This window comes from Gadus morhua, chromosome 8, assembly GCF_902167405.1.
Source record: "Gadus morhua chromosome 8, gadMor3.0, whole genome shotgun sequence".
Taxonomy (NCBI): domain Eukaryota; kingdom Metazoa; phylum Chordata; class Actinopteri; order Gadiformes; family Gadidae; genus Gadus; species Gadus morhua.
Window position 1 is genome coordinate 26,614,492 of NC_044055.1, and position 24,517 is coordinate 26,639,008.

A 24,517-nucleotide genomic window follows, 5' to 3' on the forward strand; every position below is an offset into this window, starting at 1 on the left:
GAAAAATGCTCTACTGGTTAATTATAAATTCCTTTCGAATAAAATTATTTAATGCCATCATGCCCAGGTATCTTAAAAAACACACACAATAACGTGCGTGTGTGTGTAGAGGGAGAGAGAGAGAGAATATAAATATTCCATGTTATGTGCTTAATTTAAGGCGTTTATGCTGCAGCCAAGAAAGCCTTGTGAGACATGGGCGGAAAAAATTGTAGCCATGGGTGCAGACGGTGCAGCTGTCAAACTGGGACACAGAGGTGGAGTGATAGCCCTCCTTCAAGCAGAGATTGGGTCCTTCATTGTCCCATTCCACTGCATGCCACACAGGTAGGTTCTCTTTTACCATATCTGCCATACATATTCATTCTCCAAAGTGTAATTAAAATGTAAAAAAAAAATATATATTTTCTGTAAAGATTGGAGATAGGGATGTTGAGGGTGCAAAGAGAGGTCTCCATGATTGGGCAGGTGTATGACCTGTTGCACCTCATCTGGAAAACATACCACCTAACCCCTAAATAAATGAGGGAACTCAAAGCACTTGGAGCTCAACAGTCACAGTGAATGCACCGAGTGGAGTGAAAGGGACCAGGTGGCTGCCCCATGTGTCCCGGAGTTTGAGGACCTTCCTAAAACCAGGGAAGGATGGTAATTCCTCTGGCCAGTTTACAGCCTTGTATGTGCACATGGAGCATCTGGCAGGTGCCTCGGCCAGTGCAGATAGCTGGCAGAGCAAAGAAGGTAAGTATTATCTTATCTCAGTGTTTTGTGTTGACAGTATAAATCAATTATTGAAAACATTTTAACTTTGGTGTTTTATGAGTTGAGAATCAGAACTACATATTTGCAGGTCAAAGTCAGCATGGAGGATGGGACATGTGGCATTTTGCCACTTCCTGTCAGACCTTTTCTCTTCCATCAGCAACTTCAGCCTGCAGCTTCAGAAAAACAATGTAATCCTACCTCAGGTAAAGAAGAGAGAAAAAAGGAGGCCAGGGGATTACTTTTATATTCCCCTTAACATGTTGCTTATATTAAGAATACAACTGTCTTCCAAGGCTGTTAGTGGCATCGAATCTCTCTTGGCTACCATAGAAGCTATGGCAGCTAGCCCCAAACCTGATGGTAAGCTGTCTTAGTTCCTTGCAGCCATGAAGAAGCAGCGCCAACCGAGAGGAGGAGAACCTGGGGCTGGGACGTTCAAGTATCAGGTACACAATATACTCTATATAAAATCTAATGTATGTTTCATGTTAATAAGATATACATAGCATTTTAATTTTGCATGCTTCACAGGATGTCACGCTTTCTAAAGGTGAAGCTGCAGAGCTGGCAGAAGGTCAACCAATCAGCCAGTGTGCTCCCAGACTGCAAAGAGCCATTGTGCTGACCTGTGAGTCCACGGTGAAACACCTGAAGAATAGATTTAGCAGCCTACTTGGTGAGTTGTTGTATTTTAGCATTATATCATAGGCACAATGACATGTTTAGAGCACTGTTGAGAGGCCTAACCTTTTTCTGTCTGTCTTTTTCTGATAGAAGAGAACACAAAGGATGCACCAACAGCCAAGGCAGTGAAGTGTTTCAATGTCTTCAGCCATGACTCTTGGGCAGATAATAGGCTGGAGCTCCTGAACCATGGTGTGGAAGAGGTGAACTTTCTCCTACGACACTTCTCCACTGTCCTGGACAGGTGAGTTTTTCGTGTGCTATCATATTTATGTTGACATAATAAATTAAATCATGTTGATACAGACCTCCTTGTTCCTGCCATTCTTCCATCTCATGCCAGGAATGGCTGCAGCAAAGAAAAGGCCAAAGAGGAGTTCCAACTGATGAAAATGACGATAAACACGTCATTCAAGGACAAAAGCTATCTTGGACTGTGGCAAGTCATGACGACAAAAGAGCCCTACTGCTCAGACTTTGCGGTAGGCTCTGTTATCTGTAGTATCAAAAATTACATGATCATTGTCACTGTTGACTTGGTGATTTAGGAAGTTGGTTTGATCACCACACTTCGTCTTTTGCAGAATATCCTACACCTGGTCAAAATCATGCTGGTGCTCCCAATCTCTTCAGCAGTCTGTGAAAGAGGCTTCTCATCAGTAAACAGAATCAAGTCAGATGTTAGATCAAGCCTGCATACTGAAACTGTTGAGGACCTAATCCGTATTAGTGTTGAGGGGCCACAATTGGAGGACTATGATGCCAGGCAGGATGTTAAGCAATGGTTCTCCCAGGGTAAGAGGAGCAGGAGGCCTAACTATATGAGCTGGTCCCTAGAATGAGATGAATTGCAGGGAAGAAATTAATGCTGCTTAGTTCAAGTTCAGTTTGAATTAATGAGCTTTAAGTTTATAAGTTATTTATTACGTAGTTTTTAAGTTACCAGTAAGTTCGATGTTCAGAATGTTATGTTCAATATACGTTTAATAACGTGGAACAGTATTTTTGTACTGCGGCTCATGCAGAGAAACTTGAATTCAGATTAAAATATTTTGCAAATATCAAGTTTGGGTCATTGTCAATCTTTAACTTTCATCAACATAACATATTAATAACACGCTATACAAAGAAAAATATGGTGCTACCTAATTTGTTTTGGTGCTACTAAATGAAAAGCTAGGTGGCACCAGTGTTACCTGTGAAAAAGTTAGTCTGGAGCCCTGCACCAGCGCCAACAGCAGTTCCAGCACCAGCAACAGAAGACCCATCACCAGCTCCAGGTCCATCATCAGCATCAGCAACAGAGGCCCTGGGCCACTCTGTAAGAATCTGTTTGACTTTATTTGTATAGGTTAAGTTACATTTGCAGTAGTTTCAGTTGCACTGTTTTTCTAAATGCATCAGCCGTACACTCGGTTAATCTAAATGCACATATATATCATTGAGGTAAGACGCTAGTCTGCTGTATGTTGAAGTAGATTTGTGGTAATGTTATCTACTTGCATTAAAGGTCATTCCAAAAGGACTTGTGGAGCACTGCTCCTTCCAAAGCCCCCAGAAGTTCATAAATGATCTCCTACATGGGATGTATACCAGGGAATATATGGCAGGCCAGTCATCCAGCAGCTGCACAGAAGGAAAACCTGGCCTAGCCAAACAGGACCTTGTAGAAATAACAAGTAGGTATATAGAAATGAGAAAAGATGTTGGTTGAGTGATACCCTCATTCTCATGCTCATCTTTCGTGTATGTGTTTGTGTGTGTGTGTGTGTGTATTCCCACAGATGCTGCAAAGTTGAAGTTCACCTACGTAACTGATACGAACATAAAAGCATTTAAACGACAAAAGCTGAACAATGCTGCCAAATTTCATGAACAATAAATGATCAACTGTTTAAAGAAAGTTAAACTTTTGTTCTATTTTTTTTTGCATTTTAGCAGTCTAGAAGAAAACACTGTGTTAATGGTGGTTGTAAGCCTAATTTATGTGCAGTGAATTATTGTTACAGCACTATGGTTAAAAATGGCAACAACAAAAAGTGATACAGTTGAAAATATCCATTAGGTATAGTACAATGACATAGTTAAAAGAACAACAAAATACTGCATAATGCAGTTATTGTAATGCAGTATATATAGTACTATGGTATCGTAATTGTAGTATTCTATAGCAAAATAAAAGTATAATAAATGTTCTGTAATTTACTTCAGTATATTGTAGTTTATGTAGTAAACTGTAGTAGTATATAATGTATTATACTGTAGTAATAAAACTGCAGTTTTCTGTAGTATACTATAGTTTACTGTAGTAGTATATATGTGGTATACTGTAGTAATAAAACTGCAGTTTTATGTAGTTTACTGTAGTAAAACTACTATAGTAAGGTTCAAAAACACTACAATATTTACTATAGTATATGTACTGTAGTTTATTTACTATAGTAAACTATAGAATTTTCTGTAGTATACTATAGTTTACTGTAGTAAAACTACTATAGTAAGGTTCAAAAACACTACAATATTTACTATAGTATATGTACTGTAGTTTATTTACTACAGAAAATAGAATTTTCTGTAGTATACTATAGTTTACTGTAGTAAAACTACTATAGTAAGGTTCAAAAACCCTACAATATTTACTATGGTATATATAGGGTATACTATAGTTTATTTACTGACTGAGTCCGCCACACACACACAGTCCCCCTAAACATTGTTCCTTATAAACACTACTTAAAAGACAACACAAAACAATCCAGAACAAGCGGCTATAAACAACCACAGCCACATCTGTTCAGGTGTGCCCTGCTGTCCCTTGTGCTGGTTCTCAGTGTTAACTACTTCATTTGATTGACCAATGCAACTTATTCCAGGCACTCAATCAAGGCTAAATTGGAAATATAATAACACAACAAATAATAAAGGACTGCTCAGGGAACAGTAATGCCGCACCGGGAGGTGTGTATTTTACTCACCCTATTTGTATAGGAAGGCCATTCTTCTGTCTTTCATGGTGGCGAAGTGGTCAATAAGTAACCCAGGGAATGTTCAGGGAGCATGAATCTTTGTCAAAATGAAGACATGGCCAGCAAAATAGTAGCTGAAGTTTAGCGCTACCAGCTAGCCACTCGGTGCGGACATAGTTCTCCTCATTGAAAGTGCGATAACCACTCTTCTTTCTCTCCACACGCAGCTGAAGCTTAGGCATTGGCCTGCCGCCAGATTTATTCTTTAGTTGCTGCCCATGTGGCAGTATGGTACAATTTACTAAATACTCTAAATCTCGACCCTCCATAACTCCACTTGCTTATACGATATGATAAAAAAAAATGCAAACGTGCTAATCTCCCGCTATTTGTTTACCTTGACGTTGATGCTTTCATTTGATTGGTGTGAAGGCTTCCCTTGGCACACTGCTGACTAATCACAGGAGGCTCAGTGTCATGACGGTTGCCTCACCTGATTGGTTAATCCTTTTTTCTCACCAAGGGATGCCATCCCATGGGACATACAGTGTGCAATGTCGTGTTTTACCTAATGGTGGATTTAATGATTAGTTTCCGTGACCCAGTTCACGTGATTCAGTTCGCCACGAGGAGTCGTTCGCGAATCGTTTGTTCATTCGTTCGTTCAGTCGAGTTTCCGGTAGCACTAACTCCACTAAGTCTGCATCATGGAATGCACGCCATTGCACGTTTCTCATCTGAGTCAGTCAGACTCAGTGGAGTTAGTGCTACCGGAAATTCATTCGTTCGTTCAGTCGAGTATCCGGTGAATCGAATGGTGAACGAGACGACCGAACGAACGAGAGAGACGAACCGGTTTGGTTCGTTCGTTCTAAAGAGTCGTTCATTTGAACCGGTTCGCAAACGAACGAGCCAACACTACCTCGTATTCAGTATGTAACATTTAGAGGGGCGCATTTTGAAATGCTCAATGAGACGAGAAAATGTGTAAGAAATGACAGCAACACAGCACCATAGAATAACCGAAACTGTTAATATAAATGTTTTTATTGGATGTCTAAAAAACAGGGAAGCCTGGCTTCCCTTGGCCTCCGGGAGAAAACGCTACAATTATAATTTCTATAATTGTAGGTTGTAGTACAACCTACAATTATAGAAAGTATGTCAAAAGTAGGCCTAGATGATTCATTTGAAGGATGTGGTGTTTGAATATGTTATTTTGTCCTTGACCCTGATTCAATGAGCATCTGTTATCAGGCTGTAAACCAACAGACCTAGCCAACAATAGGCCATTGGACATAAGCATCTGTCTGTGACTTAAATCGCCCAAAAAAATAATAAATTGCATAACTGAATATTGTGTTGTTTTCAGCATGAAAAATGAATACAGAGCCGAAAGGAAAAAGCTAACCGGCCATGTTTCAAACTTTTGAGCACTAAAGTAAACCCAGCTTTGGCCTGTGAGTGGCACTAAAGATTTCAAATCGGGCCCCCAAATTGATATGAGGGTGTCTTTCTTGTGGGTTTGAAATGTTTGGTTTCAGGCCCTATGCTGCCACCTGCTGCCAAACCATAACCTTGTAATGCGTAGTAGCGTAGTAGTTTAGGCAATCAGATATTTTATGATGATTGAATGTGGAAAAGTTGAATATTATACTTTGCAATGTTCATATGCACATGCATATGAACGCATGCATTCATATGTGTGATTCCCTGATGTCCAACTCAGGTTGGTTTAATCCTCACACGGTCACATCACACCTGGTGCAATTTTCAGTATCAGTAGCATGCATACGCAATAATGCAAGTGTTTTGTGACATTTTTGTTTCAAAGATCTGGGGTATCCTGTAGGCTGGTTTTCTATTAAAACACACACAAATTACTGTGAGGTCACAATGCGCTCAATGATAGGTTCGGGAAGCTGGACTCGTCATAATGCCTCGTGTCAATCGAGTAGCCTACCTGCTGAAGTTCTAAAGTTTTCATTCGCCCTTCGACGCCAAGTAGAGGTAAGTCATGAACTATAGCTCTAAGTAATAAGTAGTCCCATTTTATGTCAATGCTATTATAAATCCGTCCCTGACACATTATTACATATCTATTATATATTTATCGAAGTGTAAAAGTTAAATCTAGCCTACCACATATTGCTCGATTGAAATAAGGTTAACCGTGCTCGGGGCTTTGTGAACCTCGGGCCCGCCACGGCCTCTCTCACCTCACTCTCCAAACACCAAAGGGCCCTTGCCCCCTTTTCGAAAAGTTCAATGTCATTTTAGAAATTCATCTAACTGATCGATAACGCTAACAATTATGTATGTTATTGTAAATGGTTTTTCACGGGGAAAACACCGATCGATTTATCGTCGTAACCTTCTGTCACCATAACCGTAAAGTCGAAAGCCATAAGCGTAATACCGCATGAATATAGGCCTACAGATCGGTACATTTGTGGAACGTTCTTGCTGCATGTATTCACGCCACCGCACTTAATGAGGGTCATATCTGAAGCAATGCTGCTGCTGGAGGTGTTTTAACGACTGCATTAGCTCACTCTCTTGCTAGTGGCTACTGACGTTTATGTATAAATTATGTTAGTAGCCTACACGGTTCGGTATGCGCTGTACACAATCGTGGTTGGTTCAACTTTTCAGTGTTGAACCGTGATTTTTACCGAATTATTCAGTGTCTTTATCGACTTCCAATGCAAGTAATGTTGTTGTAAATGTAAACTTAATGAGACACCGTGATAGGAGCGTACAACTCATGCCGTTTTATTCTCTTTTCACAATTTTTTCTCAATACGTCGTCACTCACACACTTAATTTCTTGTACCAGAATTCAAAATTGCATGCGTATGCTTCAGACCCAAGCAGTGGTCCAATCTATGTATGTGGTAAAGACTCCATTAATTAAATAATAAATTGAATATGTTTCATTACAGAGACTCATAGAGAGATTATCGAACAGCGACGATGGACAGGAAGACATTGTTTTCTTTGTGGGCTCAACTGACCCCTGCTTCCATCATGATGGAGGACAGGGAGTCATACACCGAGGAGACCAGGCTCGTCCCCGCCCCCCCTACTGAGGCCAAGCCCCCGGGCCTTAACCCCCGCTACCCTCGTGGGGCTAGGCTGCCCTGGTTGGCTGCCCCAGCTGGTGGCAGCAACGAGAGGGTCGTCCTCCGCCCCCCTACTGAGGCCAAGCCCCCGGGCCTTAACCCCCGCTACCCTCGTGGGGCTAGGCTGCCCCGGTTGGCTGTGGCTGAGGAGGCTGACGGCCAGGAAGCCTGGATCCAGGCGGCCCACTCCGACACCGTGTCCCTCTGTGCACGGGCTCAGGGTGCCGCCTCGAGCCAGGAGACTTCCCCGGGCCGAACCCCCCCAGGTGAAGAAGTTGTATACTTAGGTGTATTGCAAATATAATTGAAGTATACAAAAGTTATTACAAGTATACTTTTACTTTTTGTGCTTAATTAAAAGTATGTTTAACGTATGTACTTTTCAAAAGTGTACTTCATAATAAATGTCATTAAGTTCCAATTTAATGTACTGAAAAAAGGAATACTAATTCTGAAATACTTAAAGTGGTATTGCATTGTACTTATAAAACGTGTACTTTATTGTAAGTGTATTGTAAGTTGTACGTATGTGTACTTAGAAAAAGTATACTAAATAGCAAAGTGGAAGTGTATTTTAGTATACTTGCAGAAAGTTAATCTCAAGTTGTATTAGAGTGCCTTAGAAAAATTGCAAATTGGTGGTCATTTAGTGTACTTATGTAAGTACACTTATTTTGAAGTCCTGTGTACTACACTATTAAAATGTTTTATTAAAGTGTACTTCATTTCCCCTCATTAGAAGTGGCTGACCCTGACCACCATCGTGGGTCTAGGCTCCCCTGGTTGGCCGCCCCAGCCGCTGGCGCCAGCGACAGGATCGTCCTCCGCCCCCCTACTGACGCCAAGCCCCCGGGCCTTAACCCCCGCTACCCTCGTGGGTCTAGGCTGCCCCGGTTGGCTGCCCCAGCCGCTGGTGCCAACGAGAGGACCGTCCTCCGCCCCCCTACTGAGGCCAAGCCCCCGGGCCTTAACCCCTGCTACCCTCGCGGGTCTAGGCTGCCCCGGTTGGCTGCCCCAGCCGCTGGCGCCAACGAGAGGGTTGTCCTCATCCCTACTGAGGCCCAGCCCCCGGGCCTTAACCCCCGCTACCCTCGTGGGTCTAGGCTGCCCCGGTTGGCTGCCCCAGCTGGTGGCAGCAACGAGAGGATCGTCCTCCGCCCCCCTACTGAGGCCAAGCCCCCGGGCCTTAACCCCCGCTACCCTAGTGGGTCTAGGCTGCCCCGGTTGGCTGTGGCTGAGGAGGCTGACGGCCAGGAAGCCTGGATCCAGGCGGCCCACTCCGACACCATGTCCCTCCGTGCACGGGCTCTGGGTGCCGCCTCGAGCCAGGAGACTTCCCCGGGCCGAACCCCCCCAGGTGAAGAAGTTGTATACTTTAGTGTATTGCAAATATAATTAAAGTATACAAAAGTTATTACAAGTATACTTTTACTTTTTGTGCTTAAATTAAAGTATGTTTAACGTATGTACTTTTCAAAAGTGTACTTCGCAATAAATGTCATTAAGTTCCACTTTAATGTACTGAAAAAAAACTACACTAATTCTGAAATACTTAAAGTGGTATTGCATTGTACTTATAAAAAGTGTACTTTATTGTAAGTGTATTGTAAATTGTACGTATGTGGACTTAGAAAAAGTATACTGAATAGCAAAGTACTTCAGTATACTTGCAGAAGGTTAATCTCAAATTGTATTACAGTGCCTTAGAAAAATTGCAAACACGTGGTCATTGTGTACTTGAGTAAAGTACACTTATTTTCAAGTCCTGTGTGCTACACTATTAAAATGTTTTATTAAAGTGTACTTAATTTCCCCTCATTAGAAGTGGCTGACCCTGACCACCATCGTGGGGCTAGGCTGCCCCGGTTGGCTGTCCCAGCCGCTGGCGCCAACGACAGGATCGTCCTCTGCCCTACTGAGGCCAAGCCCCCACATAGACCCCCAGGTGAACCAATAGTACACTCTATTGTAGTACAAATATAATTGAAGTATACAAAAGTTATTCCAAGTATATTTGTTGCTTTAAAGTATGCTTAACGTGTACTTTTAAACAGTGTCCTTCACAGTGGATCTGCGGGACGCCCCGTTGAGCTCCGCCTCCTCGTCCCGGAACGCCGCTGCCTCCGCCCGCCGCCGGGCGCACGGTGGCGCCGAGGCGGACCTCTCTGGGACGGAGCGCTCCCAGTCCGCCAACGGCCAGAGGTCCCAGGCCCCAGGCAGGATCGTCCTCCGCCCCCCTACTGAGGCCAAGCCCCCGGGCCTTAACCCCCGCTACCCTCGTGGGTCTAGGCTGCCCCGGTTGGCTGTGGCTGAGGAGGCTGACGGCCAGGAAGCCTGGATCCAGGCGGCCCACTCCGACACCGTGTCCCTCTGTGCACGGGCTCTGGGTGCCGCCTCGAGCCAGGAGACTTCTCCGGGCCAAACCCCCACAGGTGAAGAAGTCGTATACTTTAGTCTATTGCAAATGTAATTGAAGCATACAAAAGTTATGACAAGTTTACTTTTACTTTTTGTGCTTAAATTAAAGTATGTTTAACGGATGTACTTTTCAAAAGTGTACTTCGCAATAAATGTCATTAAGTTCCACTTTAATCTACTGAAAAAAAATTACACTAATTCTGAAATACTTAAAGTGGTATTGCATTGTACTTATAAAAAGTGTATTTATTGTAAGTGTATTGTAAATTGTACGTATGTGTACTTAGAAAAAGTATACTAAATAGCAAAGTACTTTAGTATACTTGCAGAAGGTTAATCTCAAATTGTATTACAGTGCCTTACCGTACGTCCACACCAGGAGCGACCACGCTTTGGTCGCTCACAAAGTTTCGCTGCGAATATTTCTGTTCGCTTTGGTCGCTCAAGTCGCTCATGACGTACAATTCAATTATGCAGACGCATTTAAAGGAGCCGTATGCTTTTAGTACAGACAGCCATATCAAAGAGTGAACTCTCCCATACACTTTGGCCATATTGCCGAGACGGTTTTGCTTGTTGGATAAAGTGCTTCGACAACAAGTAGGACAGTGATTCCCCCCAATATAAAAAAACTCCTAAAATGTAGGCTAATTACAACCGAGAACAAAAAACCCTGCGTGCTGTAGTAGGCTAGTTAAAATATGTTTCACTGATCTGCATCTGCAAATCATGATCTGCACTCATTCGTCACACTCAAAACAAATAGACATTGGCGCACATGGCTAATTTGCATACGTGCACAGGACTGGTTGGCTCCGCAAGGCAAATAACGGAACATATCCATCTATCTAGGCCTATCTGTCTATCTATCTATCAACGCGTGTCTAGTTTTAATGTGATGTATTGTGTGTATGTCCAGTCAGACTTGTTCTGTGTGGTCTTGTAGGCTACTGTCCTGTGTGGGCCGAACAGCCTAAATGGATTCCCGACGATTTGTGTCGTTTGGTATTAATAAAGACTTGACTAGGCTATCTATCTATCTAGACTATTTAATTAACAATTATTCACCTCAGGCTCCGTGAATAGTGGGGAATAGAGGGATAAAAGAAAATAGATATATCCCTTGTCATTTATTTAGTTTGTTTATGTGACGATTTCAAAAACTTTTTTGGTTTTGTTTAAAGCATGCTACACGCGATTGGTTGGTTAGATTGGTGGCATGGAGAGCAAATGAAAATGATTCCCGCTTAAATACGAACGTTCTAGATGTATAAATACTCCCGCTTATCATCACTTGGTATCCAAACCCCTATGGCGTTTCGATCTCTGAACTGAAAAAGGGTTGGGTAGTACAACACCGGGTGCCCAGTTACAGCCGCGATTAATACTTCAGGCGACATTTTGTTCAGTGAGTGAATAAAGGTAGGTAGGAACCAAAGTGCCTGCCGGTGTTCCCTGGGATCCACGCAAGCGAAGAGCGTCTACATTCCGATTGGCTGTCAGTGTTTTGCCGCTGAGGCGCATCATAGTAATTTGCATAAAGTTAAAAAGTTTTCAACTTTTTTTGGACGCTGCACTTTGGCCGCTGGTAGCGTTGGTCGCTTTGTTCGCTCTTGCCCATAGAAAGTGAATGACTTCCGGCGATTTGGTAGCTCAATTCGCTTCTGGTGTGGACGTACAGTTAGAAAAATTGCAAATACGTGGTCATTGTGTACTTGTACTATGTTTTATTAAAGTGTACTTAATTTCCCCTCATTAGAAGTGGCTGACCCTGACCACCCTCGTGGGGCTAGGCTGCCCCGGTTGGCTGCCCCAGCCGCTGGCGCCAACGACAGGATCGTCCTCCGCCCTACTGAGGCCAAGCCCCCACATAGACCCCCAGGTGAACAAGTAGTACACTTTATTGTAGTACAAATATAATTGAAGCATACAAAAATTATTCCAAGTATATTTGTTGCTTTAAAGTATGCTTAACATGTACTTTTAAACAGTGTCCTTCACAGTGGATCTGCGGGACGCCCCGCTGAGCTCCGCCCCCTCGTCCCGGAACGCCGCTGCCTCCGCCCGCCGCCGGGTGCCCAGAGAGGTCCGCCTCCGTCCCGAGGCGGACCTCTCTGGGACGGAGCGCTCCCAGTTCGCCAACGGCCAGAGGTCCCAGGCCCCAGGCAGCCCGCCGGCCTCTGACGTTCCTGAAGGCGTGGCGGGCAGAGGTAAGTACGCGTTGAGCCCGTTTCCCCCTGTGCAGGAGCGTCTGAGGAACGGCAGGATCCCCCGGGAGAAGCTCCGGGGCCCGCCCCCCCACCAGGCAGGGGAAGAGGCCGGGCCCTCTGGGAAGAGGCAGAAGAACGGGGGCCGCTGTTTCCCCGACCAGAGGTTGACCGCTGAGCCCGAGCTGGAGGAGAAGCTGTTGGATAGCAGAGGTAAGAATGGCATCTCTTACACAAATAAATCAATCCAAAGTAACTCTTCTTTTTTTATAGGATTGAGCCTGCATGCCATAAAACTTTAATTATTAGCCCAGGCTTTTATTTGTTTCAATCCCTGAACTCAAGCGGCTTGTGTTTGGGACAGGCGTCCATATGGAACAGGCCTTTAATTCCTTAGGATTTTCCTTTTGGTGAACTGATGCCATCTATTGGCGAAAGTTGGTAATGCTCTAAAATACGTCTGTGATGTTGTCACGCGACCCTGGCAAGGCGCCGGCGTCTAATTGAGACCGGCGTTTATTTTTCAAACGTGTGTGTGTGCAGATGAGCCGGCCCAGGGCTCCCTCAGCGGCCCCCAGCGAGACCCACCCGGGCCCCACCCCTTCCCCAAACCTGAGCTGGCCATGACACAGAGCCTCACTCTCATCAGCTCAGAGAACTGGTGAGACACACACACACACACACACACACCACACACACTCAGACTTTTCCCCCACACACACACACACACACACACACACACACACACACACACACACACACACACACACACACACACACACACACACACACACACACACACACCACATACACACACACACACACACACACACACACACAGAATTTGCCCACACACACACACACAGAATTAGTCTAAGCAATCCGAACTTGTGTTTCATCTGACTGAACTGCTGTGGTTCTGAACGCAGGCAGGAGAAGATGGAAGGGCTCACGGTGCTGCGCAGTCTGGCCCAGAACCACGTGGACACGCTGCTCCCCAGGCTCCGCGACGTCTGCCTCGCCCTCGTGCAAGAGGTAGCTCCCCCTCTCTGGGCCTGCTCCCTGGTGCTCTCTCTCTCTACCACGTAACATGGAGACCAGCGTCTGTCACTGTGGATGGGCGTGTGAGTGGGCGGGCGGCTGGGTGTGGACAGTCCGTCACTGTCTGCAAGTGTAAAACTAACTCAATCCTGTCTACAGCTTAGTCTATATACCTTGCTATGTGTAAAACCATCCCCATCAATTCTACACCATAGAACGAGTGGTTGATTCGACATGAACAATGTTAGCAAAACACAGCCTTGAATGAAGCGAGGAGTGTGAAACGTACTATAATGTAATGCCTTCATTCATATAGCGCTTTCCAAGACACTCAATGAACCTTTCCAGAATGAGAGTGGTGTCTACCACGTGTGTGTCTGGTTCTCAGGTGAAGAACCTGCGTTCGGGCGTGTCCCGCGTAGCCGTGTGCACGCTGGGCGTCCTGTACTGCCACCTGCAGCGGGCCATGGACAAGGAGGTGGACACCACGGCCAGGGCGCTGCTGCACAAGGCGGCCGAGAGCAACGCCTTCATCCGGGAGGAAGTGGACGCAGCGCTGGGCCACATGGTGCGGCACTGCACGCCGGCACGCTGCATCAACGCCTTCCTGGACGGGGGTTTGAGGTCAGGGGGCTGCACGCACACGCACAACGCAGACACAAACACACTGTATTGCGCCTTGTTATGTTTTCTAGTATATCTACCACAGTAACGGTATTGCAAGATCCAATCTGTGATTTATATAAAGTACAAAGAATCAGCGGCAGATGCAAACGCACAACAGGAAAAATAGACATTTAAACAGGACTTGAGTGTCAAAGGAAACGTTTCTAACATCCTTAATCTGCTTTGGACTGGTAGGTAGGATACTCCAGAGGTCTAGCCGATGTTTCCTTATCTCCATCCGTTGTGTACTTCTGTGGTTTGTGTCTCTTTGTGTGCGTCCTTCATGTTGAGCCTGTGTGCGTCTGCAGCCACCTGAGCGCGGCGGTGAGGAAGTGCGCCGCCCAGCACCTGGCCGACCTGCTGGAGAGGGTGGGCGTGGCCCGCCTGCTGTCCGGAGGGAAGGACGTGACGGACAGAATCCTCCCGGCCGTGGTCAAGCTGGCCCTGGACTCCTCCCCGGAACCCAGGCACGTAGAGCCCCCGGTGGCTTCCTGTGTTGGCTGAAGGCTTTGGCGTGTGTCCAACGGCTCGGTGACGTGCCGGTCTCACTCCTCCCCCTTCAGGTCCTTTGGCCGCCGGATGTTGCTGTTCCTGTCCTCCCACCGGGACTTTGATAGCCTGCTGGAGAAGAACATCCCCACCAAGGACCTTTCCGCCGCCCGCAAGGCGGTCAGTGGACTCAAGGCAAAGGTACGGAAGGCCCCGCCCTCTCGCCCCACCCTATCGCTTGGTGACGGGTCTGGTGAACGTTGTTGTTGTTGTGTTTTTGTGTCAGGGTCAGGGTCAGGGTCAGGGTCTGGGTGAGACCCCAGCCTCGCTTCCCGGCAGTGGCACCGCTAGGGCCTCGACGCTCCAAAGGAAGCTCCCCAAACAGACCATAGCCCCCAGCCCCACCACCACCACCGCCACCCCGACCAACACCACCACCACCACCCCCAGGTGAGACTCCTCCCAGACACATGACAGCTACCTTGGAAATATGTTGGTGAAAGTAAAAGCCTTATATATGCTATGAGGTCAGCTCCTCTCTCGGGGTCGTGTTCCAGAACACACATGATGGCTTCTGTTTGCAATGTCGCTCCTATATTAATTATGCATTTGTTTGTTTTCTCAACTTGAAGCAAACTTTAAGAATATCTTTTATCTTATTTCCAAGATCATATATATATATATGTAGTAAGTATGTATGCAGTTTCATGACATTATATTTTGTGGTACCCTCCAGGGAGCCCAACAGCAAGTACAGCTCCAAACCTCAGGGGCCCATCATGGAAGACAAGTTTGAGTACATCAGGCAGCTCACCGCTCTGCTGGAGTCCAAGGACTTCAGGGAGCGCATCAAAGGCCTCGACCAGCTGGTGGCCGACTGCCAGCACAACCCCAGCATGGTCATCCGCAGCCTGTTCCCGGTCCGTAAAACCCCCCCACCGCTCGTAACACCAACTACCTCACACACGCCTTTATCCCCTCTCCTGGTGGGACTCCCTCCTGTCCCCTTTTTGTTCACCTGTTCCCCGTTTCTCCCCGCTCCCCCAGGTGTTTGACCTCTTCAGAGACCGCCTGCTGGAGTCCAACCGTAAGGTGAACCTGTACGCCCTGGAGGCCCTGCAGGGGATGGTGCGCCTGCTGAAGGACAACCTGTCCGGGGTGCTCAACCACCTGGTGCCCGCCATCGTGGACAACCACCTCAACTCCAAGAACCGCGCTGTGTACTCGGCCGCCACAGGGGCCCTCTGCGAGCTGGTCCTGAACCTCGGTGAGGGCCCGGTGGGGAGCTGTCCAGAACACGGTCCGGTCTGACCACGGCGTTGTCCTTGTTACTCATGTGTTCTTCCCTTGCCCCTCTCCAGACAACAGCCTCCTCCTGGAGCCGTTCTGCTTCAAGGCACGGGTTCTTAGCGGCCAAGCAAAGGTGGACCTCATTGAGAAGGTTGCAGGTTTGTTAATGGCTAAAATGTTTCTTTGTTTTGTTTTTTGCAATGATCAGCACCAAACATACGTATACCATTGTGTGGCCAATCAAGAGGCATCTGATCCGCTCTGCTCTGCCGCCTCCTCTCCTCTGTCTCCTCCTGTCTCCCATTATTTTGTCTCTTCCTTGGTTTCCTCCTCCTTCTCTTCCTCTGTCTCCTCCCCTCCCCCTTTCCCTCCGTCTCCTCCTCCCCCCCCCCCAGAGCTGGTGACGGAGCTGTACCCCCGCCGGCCCCAGCTGGTGGAGCAGAAGGCGCTGCCCCTGCTGTGGGGCCTGCTGGGCCCGTCCAGCGGCAGTGTGCACCGGGCGACCACCAGCCTGTGCCGAGCCCTCCACCATCAGATGGGGCCCGGCCTGCGGCAGAGCGCCGCCTCCCAGCCCCCGAGCGTCGGCAGGGACCTCAACCAGCTGCTGAGAACCATGTCCTGAATAAAAAATGACCTAAGGACGGGATCGAGAAGACTCACTGCTCTCTTTGCACTTTTACAGGTAGCTTGTGTTGCATATTAACAGGTAAAATGTTCCATTACAATTAGTGCATTTTATCCAAAGCGACTTACATCGGATAATACAAACATTGACACACCGACGGCAGAGTCAACCATGCAAGGTGACCGCCAGCTCGTCGGGAGCAGTTAGGGTTAAGTGTCTTGCTCCGGGACACGTCAACACTCAGCTAGGAGGAGCTGGGGATCGAACTAGCAACCTATTACAATACAACTGCTCTACCTCCTGAGCTAAGCCGATCCGAACAGGTAGCCTCTCAAAGCCTGTTATCAAAGCCTGGGGCCTCATTGATCAACCGTACTTTACCAAAATGTACGAACAGAATCTAGTGGTAGAATAGCGATGTTACAAGTGCAAAGCAAAGCATTTAAGAGTGTCAACGTCTGCATTAAGCAATCGACATCCACATATGTGCCATGTTTACTTTAATTAGAAAATATTCAATTACTCCTTTGCCTAATTTTAAACAGAAAAATTACCTAATTGGTGTCAAACCCTATAAAAGACAGCTGTGAGAAATGTTTGAAATCTAGTGCAATGGCTTATCTTGCGTTATTGGAAGACTTGGCAAACCATGCGCTCCGCAGGGAGCGTAGCGTGTCTTCAAAGATTGTACTGATCTGCTTGGAGAGAGCACAGAGTGGCTTCTTAGTAGGTACCACTTCCCAAAGAATATACTGCTGGATTTGTGTCGTGATTTAGGGCCAATGTTGGCTCGAGACACGAGACTCGCAAATCCCGACAAACGCAATCCCTGTGCATATCCAACTCCTTTCCACCCTGGGAATTTTAGCTACCGGCACATTTCAGCGTGAGGTTGGAGACATATCCGGCATTTCTCAGCCATCGATGAGTAGGACCATGCCGGCGGTGTTGGACGCAATTATTTCCCTGGCCCCAAACTACATCCAGTTCCCTTACAGAAATCTCCAACAAGCCGAAATCAAACGGGGCTTTCACGCCATCGCCGGATTCCCAAACATAATTGGAGCCATAGATTGCGACCACATAGTCACAAAAGCATCGTCAACTAACGGATTTAACTATGTTAACAGAAAGGGGTTTCATTCTGTCAACTTGCAAATCGTTGGTGATGCAAATCTATCCTTGTTAAACGTTGTTGCGCGGTGGCCTGGAGAAACACACGACTCATTCATCATGCAGAACAGCTCTGTTGGTGTGAGTCTCCAAGAAGGCGCTGTGGAAGATGGCTGGCTCATTGGTGAGTAGGCTACAACATGTTTAAAATACTATTGCTGGGTTATGTACAGTGGTTTAAAAATGTATCATCATTGGGCGATCAAGGTTTCCCTCTGAAGCCATTGCCAATGACCCCCTTAACCAACCCGAGGACCCAGCAGGAAGTATAACCGGCGTACAACCGGGCCCATGAGGGCACAAGGAGCACCGTTGAGCGCGCAATAGGCCTGCTGAAAGGGCGATGGCTGTGCCTTTCCAACACGGGGGGGACACTGCAGTATCGGCCTGAAAGGATCATCATAGCTTGCTGTGTGCTACACAATTTAGCCATCAGACAGGGGGTCCCTTTGCAGGAACTCCCCAGACCAGACGGCCCTATGCCTGACGCAGTGCCCCTACCACCTCCTAATGCCGCTGGCCTTCAGACGAGACAGAGGATCATACAGACATTTTAGTTAAATCTAGCACAGAAACATACAATTTTTCATTTTGTGTTTTGCAGCATTGGAGGTGGGAAAATAGCGCAATTGGTCAACGGTTTATGGTTTATTTGCCATTTTATTTGCACAAGAGGCAATCTGTTCAAGAGACTTGATTTGAATTAATACATTGGTCATGTTGTCAGTTGCTCCTTCAGGTCATTAATGGATTATGTCATTTCCTCTTGGTTTATCAGCACCGCCTCTACCAGCACTCTTGGCGCACGGAAGGGACAATGGACGGCCCCGGTTCCTCCGACTCCTCCAGCAACAGCACCATGGGACCCACTGTGAAAGAAACTAATTCACATTAATTTCACAGAGTTTAGTATTGAAGGTTTCTTTTCTTCTAAATGTCAAAATTTAAATAAAATGTTTGCAAACACAGAGTTTGTTTCTTGTACCTTCAATTTGAATGTTAGACGGCCCAGCTTGAGCGTCTGTGTCACCGTCCTCAATTATGCCGGACAGAGCTGTGTCGCCAATGATGCTGGCAATTGGGTTGTCCAAAGGGGAAAGTTCTGTGGTGGTCTGTCCCCCTCCAGTTGCTGATGTCTCACGTCTATGGGCTGTGACTCTTTTTTTGGCACCGAGTTCTCACTTCTGATCCAAATAAATTAACTGCATTAGTCATATTTTCCCATGAAGCAATCTTTCTTTGGTTCGTTGTGCCTCCTGCAATAAGTGTGCTAAAAATATTTTTTTGATTTGATTCAACCTCGTTTCCAATGGTTTCCATTTCTGTGTTGAAGTTTATTTTCTTTGCCCTCTTTGTCATTGTAGCGGTGAGTGGTAAAACACATTCACATGGTTAATAAAGGGATGCGTTGTGACCATATATGGTTAATTGGAGGCGTTTCTGAATGCAAATTGTCTGAGCGTGAACGAGCATTGTACTTAAGGACAGGTGGGAATTATCACGATGGATGACTTACTGATGTGCGTATGATAGGCCTGCGCACGTTTGATTAATAACAATTTCTTTGTACTTAAGCACATCCTTACCCCGGTGCCCCTCTGGTGACATGGGTGAATATTTATTAATTCGTGCCCACGCAATAATAATTCGTGTCCTGGCCTCACATTAATAATTCGTGCCCACAAAATAACAATTTGTGGCCACAAATTAATAAATCATGCCCAAACAATAATAATTTGTGGCCATACATTAATAATTCATGCCCACAAAATAATAATTTGTGGGCACACAATAATAATTTGTGCCCAAACATTAAAAATTCATGCCCACGAAATAATAATTCATGGCCACACAGTAACAATTCGTGGTCACAGAATAATAATTTGTGGGCACACATTAATAATTCGTGCCCACGCAATAATAATTTGTGGCCACACAATAACAATTTGTGGCCACATAATAAATCATTTGTGGCCACAGCATAATAATTCATTGCTACGATTTTTCTTTTTTGAGCCCACGAATGAGTAGGCTAATCCACACCATCAAGTGAAGTCATACCGGGCGGCAACACGTGGAGAACTGGAGTTTGGAAACGACTGTACAAGGTTGGTCTTACTAGTATTACCTGGCTGAATGGTGGCTCAACAACACCGTGCACGTGACATTAGGAGATATACCGGTATGTTATTAAAGTAAGTGTGTAGGCAGGGAGTATTGAGAAAGGAGTTAGTTGAGGATCTTTGGTGTAGCCTAAATTGCAGGCTAATACCACGTCCGCCCCCTGCACACATGGGGTAGCTACGTAGCTAGCTAACGCTATGTATTTAGTAGACGCTATCGTTTCTCACGACACTTTGGAGTCTGTGTCATTCACATCAGACGGGGATATTCTCTATTATGAACCTTAAAGACTGCATCGGGTTCTCCGACTCTGGTACTTCCACAACAAAGTCTCATAGTGGGGGTTATCTCGGTAATCGCGGAGAAGGAATTGGGGGAAAGGGACTTTGGCTTTGACTCTGAAGTCCAGATTGAAACGCTACATGGAGGAGAAAGGGATTGTTGCCGTATGCAGGACAGCTGTCAGTTCACTGCCGACGTGCCGACCTCTCGGTCGTATGCGGACTCCTCCGGCTGGACTCCTCCCGCTGCTCCGCCGCCAGAGGAGTCTGCATACCTCGGTTGGAACAATGGATCGTTGGAGAAATGACATGAATTTACAGCTGTCTACTGAAAACATCTTTCTCGAATGCTGAGTTTGTTGTTGCTGGCGACGTAAAGCGGTCAGCCGGTGGCTCTACTACCACTTGTTGAAAGGGCTACAGTGCCAACTAGCGTAGCGGAGTCAGCCATGCACCGGCCATTATTCGATTCTCTGAAAGGCCATGTACATTAAGACAAGTGACACGGTCCGTTCCCGTAGCAAAATCTGTATATGGCTTAATCCGATCTAGCTGTCCCATGTAAACGCACTGTGTTTTGTGCCTTTCCAGTATTTTATATCAGCTTAGTCAAAATGTGATAATATGTATCATAAATATATGATAATAGTAATGCATTTATATAAATAAGTATTTTCGTATGTAGATTTGGCTAGCTGTCCCATGTAAACGCACTGTGTGTTTTGTGCCTTTCCAGTATTTTATTTCAGCTTAGTCAAAATGTGATAATATGTATCATAAATATATGATAATAGTAATGCATTTATATAAATAAGTATTTTCGTATGTAGATTTGGCTACTTCCTGTAGTTGGTGGATTTAAATGTTAACTGTTTAGAAATGAGATCCTTATTGTATTTTATCCTATCCTGTATAGTGTATATACTCTCCCGATCCAGCGCAAACCTATTACCTTCCTAAGTAATAGTTTCAAGTGTATTTGTCACATACATGAGTGCACAACTGCAAAGAGCATATTTTTAATTTATCCTTTCATACTTTCTATTCATCTACCTGTTGTATTGCTTGCAACACTGAATATCAATGCTGAAAAAATACAGAGTTCGATCCCATCTCTCCTCCTTCATACATTCTTACTAATATTCCATCTAGTATAGTGTCATTACCCAACCCTGAACCTGCACAATCCTATCACCTCCCTAATAACCATTGTTTTTTGGTCTGATGACATTTGTACACAGTTAACATGGAAGGACAAAATTACTTGCTGGAGTTTCTGGAGGACCGAGGAATTTAACAAGACATTCTGGATATACTGAAAAAAGACAAGGTATTCTGAAGAAAATGTTAATTTATTCTGGGACAAACTGTAAATAAATAAACTGCTTCCTCTGTTACGTTTATGAACTTTTAAATTACTAACAAAGTCTTAGAAAGTATACGGAGGACATCTAGTGGTCAACCTTTTTTTTTTTTTTGACCTGTCGTCCTCATCTGAAAATGAAAAGCCTTGTGAAATATTTCTACTGCCAGAACGTACAAAAACGTGCATGTCGCATAGAACGATTTACTTTTGAAAGTCACATACTACGATTTACTCTTTAAAGTGGCCCGTTTCTCATTTACGTCATACAACATCTTTAAGGTAATCAAGAACAACAAACAACAAAATGTGTATATACATATATGCTATTTTCAAGGAAAGTAAGTGGCAAATCATGCTTGCTCTAATAGTTTCATATAATGTTTGTACTGTAAGAATTATGACATTGTCGATTGTTGATATCACGTGGAAGTTATTTCCTCAATACGTCTGGTCAGTTGTATCTGAATCTGTGACTGTAATATTTACTGACCAGTTTTCCATGTTTGAAGTTGGATTTTCTTTAGTTCAGACAGGAGGGATTTTTTAGCCATGTTTCATTCGTCCCGCAGCAGGTTTCATTGCACTTTTGTCAGTAGAATTTTAATCCTTTTAACATATCACTTTGTATTTTGCAGATTGATTCTTCAGTACTGACATTAATGTCAGAGGATAATCTCTCCAAATACATCCCCCATTATGGGGATAGACTGGCTGCTATCGTGTTCTGCCGCAGACATTCACAATCTGCCGCAGGAACATCTACACATTCACAACCTGCCGCTGGAACATCTACACAAGGACTTCTAGAAAGAGTAAGAGCAAAGTACTCTTCCCCAGATAGGCCTACTAAGAAGAGACAATTGTCTTGGGGGACATTAAAGGGGAACAAAAATGCAAAGAAAACACTCAGAAGAGTAGAAATTGGTTGGATTCACTTCTCTGAAAATGAGAATGCCTTTAAACAGGTGCGAACCAAAAGAGGGGGTGGGACCCGGCATGTCTGTGCAGACAGTTTTGCAACAATCGGAGACCTCCAGGAAGATGCAGACACTTCTTTTTTTTCCAAATGGTTCCTGCAAGTCTCTTGAACTAACAGAATGCATCCGGCATATGTGTGACTTTGCCCAGAACAAGATTGTCTCAGAGGGTTCAATTCAAGAGCTACATGAAAAAAATTAACTAAAGATACTTAGATTGTACCTATGCACCAAGAGAACATCACCAAGGCAGCAGTCACATGAAGTGGTGCATCAAGAACAAGAAAATAAGACAACAGTGCAGATGCAGAACCCCATTGATGTACAGGATGATAGTGAAGTTACATATCAAGAACAAGAAAGTCAAACAACCAACACAACAGACGATAAACCAAAAGAACAGACCAGACCAAGAAACAACAGTTTCAGATGTGCAGATGCGGAACCCCACCGATGGATGGACCAGGATGATCGTGAAGTAACATTTATTGGATAAGCTTCAATGACACATCCTGTTCTTTTGGAGGACACCTTGGCGTGGGAGGATTCAAAGCCAGTCCTTGTCATTGTTGTGCGTAGGGGTCACTGCCTTGCAGACCTAATGATGGCGTTTGTGGACCCTGAAGTAATGAATAACGGCATTCATGTGAAAAGGAAACTCCCAAATGGACAGCTGGAAGAAGGTGAGGGCTCGGGTTTATTTAGAGACTGCCTGACAGAATTTTGGGGAGACTTCTACTGCAAATGTACATTGGGCACCAACGTCAAGACACCCTACGTTCGGCATGAATATCAAGCGGAGGAATGGCAAGCAATCGCAAGGATCCTGGTCAAAGGATGGACATCTGTCAGTTATTTCCCACTCCTTCTCCCACTCTTGGAAGAAGCACTGTACGGAACCACTTACAGCAGTGGCACAGAGAACTTTTTGAAATATGTCTCAAAAGAGGAGAGGATTACTTCAGCAAGCACTAAGCTCCTTCCAATCAGTTGATCGTGATGCTCTTTTAGATGTGTTGGATGCGCACGATTGCCACCACCTGGCCACTGAAGATAACATCACAGTACTTATCTCACAGTTGGGTCACAAGACGTTGATCCAGACGCCGATGTTTGTGATCAAATGTTTGAGACCAATCTAAAAAAAACACTGGCAGACCCCTTGTGCCCACAGAGACTTGCTGAAGTAATTGACATGCATAACCCAACTCCAAAACGAGTCAAAGACCTCCTGATATTCCCAACACAAATGAAGGCCGTCCAAAACTCAGCAGCAAGAAATTTGAAAAGGTATGTAGTAGGGGAATGCGATGACCCAACCCTCAGATCATTTCTTAGATTCTGCACAGGAGCAGATTCTATAATTTTAGTTGTAGCCTTGTATAGTTACAACTGCACTTAACAAAATGGAAAGTAATGGATACATATTGACTAAGATTTAATTTTTTTGCTTGGATAGCCCCCAGGCAAATATAGACGCAGCTACGATTTATTCTTGGTGAATAAATAAAACTCGTGAAATATTATGACAATGGTGCTAAATAATAAACACTTATTAATAGAGTGAGATCATACCGAGAAATATCAAACTGTTGCTTGAAGTATTGGTTTGATGTTTCGAGGTTAGTACATTGTTTATTATGGCATTTTACTCTCCTTTCATTTTATAAAGACATGGTCATTGTAAATCGGAAACATGTCGTTTTGTTAAGCTCAAGTCTTCTCACGACTCAATTTGTTTGCCTAGCAACCACTTCAACAGAAAACGGACAATATGGATCTGCTAAATAAAATGGTTTTAATTCCAACACAAGTGATTCAGAGTTTGTAGTCTTTCTATAACAGATAGTTGCTTCTTCTGAGAACCTTGGCATATTTTCACTGGACCATTGAAGATTTGAAAGTTACAACCAATGTGTGTGTTTTCATGTTAGCATGGGAGCTGGTAAATTAACTGTTGATTGTAAATAGGCTGCCTTTTAAAGATTTTTAGGTCTTTGTGTTTTTTCTCTCAGTGTTCACACTTTTCTGCTCCAGAATGTTGGAACTGTCGTTGCCATATAATAATAATTAAATAATTACAGTATATAAACATTCACCTATATTTGAAGTATATGAAAGTAAAACAAGTGCAGGCGATTTGATGGAGCTGAATTAATAGTAGCCTTATCCATATTTTACAGGTGCTATGCTTAAATTTCTTAGAAGCAGCACAGACTCCAGCCAGTCAGCCAGTGGAGGGACAGAGCCAGCTTCCCATAGAACAGACACAGATGAGCCATCCAGTGCAGGCACAAGCACAGGCACAAGCACAGGCACA

The 24,517-nt window shown here is 44.9% G+C and overlaps 2 protein-coding genes across 4 annotated transcripts; both read left to right on the forward strand.

The window, feature by feature from the left end:
• The first annotated feature begins 426 nt into the window (after positions 1-426).
• LOC115548487 (zinc finger protein 862) lies at positions 427-3,374 on the forward strand. Of its 3 annotated transcripts, XM_030363155.1 has the most exons (8): positions 427-968; positions 1,059-1,211; positions 1,297-1,441; positions 1,540-1,693; positions 1,793-1,931; positions 2,034-2,770; positions 2,960-3,128; positions 3,234-3,371. In XM_030363155.1, exons 2-6 carry the CDS (start codon positions 1,152-1,154, stop codon positions 2,289-2,291), a joined length of 756 nt encoding a protein of 251 aa, XP_030219015.1. In that variant the 5' UTR covers positions 427-968; positions 1,059-1,151; the 3' UTR covers positions 2,292-2,770; positions 2,960-3,128; positions 3,234-3,371. The 3 variants fall into 3 exon arrangements, with proteins under 3 accessions (XP_030219015.1, XP_030219014.1, XP_030219016.1); XM_030363154.1 differs by having other exon boundaries at positions 2,960-3,374; XM_030363156.1 differs by having other exon boundaries at positions 427-1,211; positions 2,960-3,374.
• A 3,807-nt stretch (positions 3,375-7,181) lies between these two features.
• LOC115548475 (uncharacterized) lies at positions 7,182-16,338 on the forward strand. Its single transcript, XM_030363133.1, has 16 exons — positions 7,182-7,806; positions 8,280-8,897; positions 9,363-9,485; positions 9,595-9,972; positions 11,718-11,840; positions 11,950-12,378; positions 12,709-12,826; positions 13,095-13,200; positions 13,595-13,830; positions 14,181-14,339; positions 14,436-14,562; positions 14,648-14,811; positions 15,098-15,281; positions 15,409-15,628; positions 15,723-15,809; positions 16,047-16,338. Exons 1-16 carry the CDS (start codon positions 7,392-7,394, stop codon positions 16,271-16,273), a joined length of 3,714 nt encoding a protein of 1,237 aa, XP_030218993.1. The 5' UTR covers positions 7,182-7,391; the 3' UTR covers positions 16,274-16,338.
• Positions 16,339-24,517: the final 8,179 nt, after the last annotated feature.